We start from the raw sequence: 4,570 nt of genomic DNA, 5'->3' as shown, positions 1-4,570 counted from the left end.
CTTTGTGACCGGACCCATCCCTCGGCGCCTGCCGCAGCGAAGAGAGACCCTTGCTGGGCTATTTCTCCACAAGGTGAGCCACCTCCGGGTGTGCACGGTGTCACAGGCGAGTCCGAAGGCTGCGGTGTGTGTGTGTGTGTGTGTCGTTCTTTGGAAGCCTGCGGGAATTTCTGAGCTGATGATGATTCAGTGGGAGATGGGAGGATCCGGGGCTGAAGAGGGTGGCTGTAGGACTCGCGGTTTGTGGGAAGTAGCATTGAGGTGGAGGGGAATTCACTGGGGGAGCAGTGAACATGTCTTCACATGTGCCAGGAGAAAAATCCGTACACCCAGTTTGAAGGCTGGGAGGGTGTGGAGGGTCTGGAATCATGGGGGGGGGGGCGTTGGAGCGATTTGTGGCTTCAGGTGGTGCCGATAGGGTTATCAGGGCACGTAAGGAGCGGATTTTTGCTAGTGCCAGACACCCTGGTTTGAGTTACCATGGTTGAGTGGGGATTTGAACTCAGGCCTCACAAGTCTTCTGTCCACCACACCACACTTCTAGAGTCATGAGACCTTCAGGAGGAATTTCTAGGGCAATTTCCGAAAAGGAAAGCTTGGTCACACAAGTCTCAGCGGAGTGCCTTTGCTCAGTTAAAACGGGTGCCCCGGCGGCACCCGTTCCTTGGGGTGCCCTGTTTGGCCCCTTGGTGCCGCATGCCTTAGCGACCTCTTGTCTGGACTGCCGCAATGTGCTCTTCGTGGGGTTGCCTTTGAAGAGTGTTCAGAAACTTCAGCTGCCTCCAGACTGCCGACCGGCACTGGTGTCACTCCCTTGTTATCCCAACAGCTTCACTGGGTTGCCAGTCTGGTTCTGTGCTGGGTCTTACCTATAAAGCCCTCTATGGCTTGAGGGTCCAGGCTATTGGCAGGATCGTATCACCCCATAGGAGCCTTCTCAGCCTTTGAAGACCTTCTGGGGAGGCCCTTCTCTCAGTTCTGCCCCCTTCCCGAGCTTGCTTGATGAGGACACGAGACGGGGGCCTTCTCGGTGGTGGCTCCCAGGCTTTGGAGTCCCCTGGCCTGAGAAGCCAGCTTGGCCCCTCTCCCTGTCCGCCTCCTGTCATCAGGAAAAGACTTTCCTCTTCAGGCAGACTTTGAAGTGGCTCCTGGTAACTGTCTCCATCATCACGCATGGGAAAAACTGCTGCTCCCGTTAAACTAGGTCCAAGCTAGGAGGCAGCCTGTAGTCCTTGGCTTTTGAGGCGTCTGTGGCAAGCCCCTCTGGTGAGCCCCGAGGACTTCTTCCACTCTTCCTGCCTTGATCCCGTGGTTTGGCTTCCTTTTTCAATACAGAAAAGTGCAGGTTGGGAAGCGCGCACAGGACTGGGGTGCCTGTGTGTGAGAGAAAACAAGAGGAGCCTCCGTTCAGCTTCTTGCAGGTCACAAACTCTTAGTGCTTGAGCCCTCCTCATGGTCCACCCATGGTGGGCAGAAGGGGCCATTCTCTTACAGATACCACAGGGAGGAATCAAGGCAGCCCCCCCCCCGGCCTTCTCCTTTCGAACCCAGAGTGAGTTTCCCCTGTGGGTGGAGAGACCTCAACTAGGTGAGCCTCCCTCATCTGCCCCCTTTTTCTGGACTTCTCTCGGTCTGCGCTATCAAAGCACTTCCGGCTTACAGGAAGCCTAATAAAGTGTTTGGCTTATTTTTTTTTAATCAGGGTGGGTCCACTGTTGCCATCTTCCTGGGGGTTTCCAAGGCTGAGTGGGAATGTGAACCCGGACTTCCTAAGTCCCAACAACTTGTGTGAGAGAGAGTTGCTTCTTCAAGCAACATAACTGCTTTGAGGGCCAGCCCAGGCCTGTTTCCCCAGAGATTTCGCCAGGAAGAACCAAACTGTGTAAGCATTTTTATTTTTTTTTGGGGGGGGGGAACAGTGTGTGGCCAAGAACAGTCTAAGAAGGCTACAAAAAAAAAAAAAAAAAAAAAAAGCAGAAGCCCTCGATCAGCACAAGCAAAGAAGAGGGGAAGAGGGACGAACGCAGGGAGGAAGTTGAGAAGCATTCCAGTTGTGACACCATTTCCGTCAGACGTTATAGCATCTGTCAAATCTGTAGGTTCAGCGCACATTCCTCAGTTTGGGGGAGAATTCCATGTTGCGATGAACTACAACCATAGTCATGTGACTTCAAATCCATTCCAACTTCCAGCAACCCTTTCCAGGGTCTTCTAGATAGAGAGTCTTCAGAGGTCGTCCCTTCCCTTCTTCTAGGGGTGCCCTGGGGCTGTGTGCAGCTTGCCCAAGGCCCACCCAGGCTGGCTCTACTCCCCAGCGGGGAATCGAACTCTCAACCTTTGGGTCCGCAGCCAGATGCCTTATTCACTGAGCTATCCAACCAGCCCCTTGCAGGCAAAGAAAGGGCGAAAGCCCCTTATGGAACCTGGCATGCAAATGTAGTTGATGAACACCACAAAGAAGTGTGTAGGATGCTCCTCTCCCTGCTTGCCTTTCCTCCTGCGCCAAGGAAGTCTCCGCAGGCAGGTTTGGGAGAATTCTGGGGTTCAACCAAGAAGGGAGTATGAGTCAGAAGGCAGGGAAGGTTGCCCTTGTATTTCCTGTCCCAACATTTGCAACAGAGAGCCAGGATCCTAGTGAAGGGTGGAGGAATAGTGCACTCCTGTCCACTGTGAACCTACAGTCATTTCGTTCAGGGGGGTGGTACATTTTGCAGGAAGAGGTTCAACAGGAAGAACTCACTGGGTTTCTGAGATGCTTCTCGGGCGCATTTCCTGAAGAGACTCAACTCAGCTGCTTGCTTCTGCTTGGTCTTCTGATTCTAGCCTGCCAAGTCACCCTGTGTTGCCACATTTCATAATAAATGAAGCTTTCCAAAGGGTGGTATCCTCTTGTCTAAGGACATCAGTGAATAATATGTGTTCCTATGCCTGCTCCATTTTCCATGTGCTCTCCTGCTAAATAGAGATATGGGTTTTCATTTTTTAAAATTAATTTTTAACAAAAACAATGAAGAATAAAAATAAAAAACACACACACTGAATGTGTTCTTGTTGAATATGCTGAGCTCATCTATATGGACTTGGTGGCCTCCCAATAGGCCACTTCCAACTTGACCGTTTTATGATTCTATGTATGGATAAGCCTCATCTCTGACCCCAAGCTGGACACAAACTGAATCATCTAAACACCAAGGGTTGTAAAACCTGGTTGCTGATGCTCTTCTCTGTTTTCCTTGGCAGGACCTCCACTCTCGCATCTCGGCCATGGACGAAGACCTGACAGGTGGTTTTAGTGGCTTCAATGACGATTTCAATTATACGGATTATAACCCCACTCCGATGACGGAGCTGCCTGAGCGCCTGCATCCGATCACTTGTGTAGCGCTGGTGGTCTATGCCCTTGTGTTCCTGGTGGGCACACTGGGGAACGGGGCGGTGATCTGGGTGGTGGGCTTCCAGATGAAGCCCACGGTGAACACGGTCTGGTTCCTCAACCTCTCGGTGGCTGACCTTCTCTGCTGCCTGGTGCTGCCGTTCTTGGCCATACCCCTGGCCTGCCACCACCGGTGGTACCTGGGCAACTTTGCCTGTAAGCTCTTGCCTTCCCTCACCATCCTCAACATGTTTGCCAGCGTCCTGCTCCTGACGTTCATCAGCATGGACCGGTGCGCACTGGTGCTCAAGCCTGTATGGTGCCAGAACTACCGTTCAGCCCGCCTGACCTGGATGTTTTGCTGTGTTGCCTGGGTCGCTGCCCTGCTCCTCACGATACCTTCCTTCCTCACGCGGCACACCAAATCCTACGGTTCTCACAACTGGACCACCTGTGGAGTGCAATATGCCTCCCACACCCTGGAGGTCACCGTGGCTGTCACGCGCTTCCTCTTTGGCTTTCTGATCCCACTTGCGGTCATCAGCATCTCCTACGGACTGGTGATCGGCCGCGTGCACAGCAGCCGTTTCAGGCACTCCAAGAAGACTCTGAAAGTGGTGCTAGTGGTTGTGGTGGGTTTCTTTGTTTGCTGGGCCCCCTACCACATTGTGGGGCTGATTCTGGCCAGCGAAATCCCACAGAGCCCCCTCTTCGAGGCCGTCAGGAACGCCGACCCGCTCGTGGTCTCCCTGGCTTTCCTCAACAGCTGCATCAACCCCATCATCTACGTCATTGTGGGCCAGGATTTCAAGACCAAAATGTGGCGCTCTTTGAAGGTGATGTTGCGCAACGTCCTGAGCGAGGAAGCCACGCTGGTCCCTTCTCTGGCCGACGGACGTACCCAAGCTACCGGCACGACCACCAACACCACTGAGGATCTGAGCGCCAGCACCACCTTGTGACGGGACCGGAAGAAGCCCAGCCTCTCGTGAAAGGTTTCAGCGATCCCTTGCAGCTTCCTGCCGGACTCAAGAAAGCCTGCTTCTACACAAAGCTGGAACTGGACTGAATTCCCACAAATCTTCCAATGCTGCAGCTGTTCCACACTGAGTTTGCTCTGTAGTCCTCCACTTCCTGGAGGACACTTCATGCCTGCCCAGAGATGAGCGGGTGGCCACTTACCTACCAATCAGAAGA

The 4,570-nt window shown here is 53.3% G+C and overlaps 1 protein-coding gene across 1 annotated transcript; it reads left to right on the top strand.

Annotated features, from left to right (window-relative positions):
• On the top strand, positions 1–4,570 carry C5AR1 (complement C5a receptor 1). The gene is made up of 2 exons (XM_020787177.3): positions 1–73; positions 3,241–4,570. The coding sequence occupies exon 2, from the start codon at positions 3,265–3,267 to the stop codon at positions 4,333–4,335; it is 1,071 nt and encodes a 356-aa protein (XP_020642836.2). The 5' UTR covers positions 1–73; positions 3,241–3,264; the 3' UTR covers positions 4,336–4,570.

Source organism: Pogona vitticeps, chromosome 9 (assembly GCF_051106095.1).
Source record: "Pogona vitticeps strain Pit_001003342236 chromosome 9, PviZW2.1, whole genome shotgun sequence".
NCBI lineage: Eukaryota > Metazoa > Chordata > Lepidosauria > Squamata > Agamidae > Pogona > Pogona vitticeps.
The sequence above is the reverse complement of the archived record's forward strand: the minus strand, read 5'-3'. Positions and strand labels throughout refer to the sequence as shown.

Coding starts and splice junctions, on each gene's coding strand:
- C5AR1 (XM_020787177.3), top strand. CDS start 3,265: ATGGACGAAGACCTGACAGGTGGTTTTAGTGGCTTCAATGACGATTTC.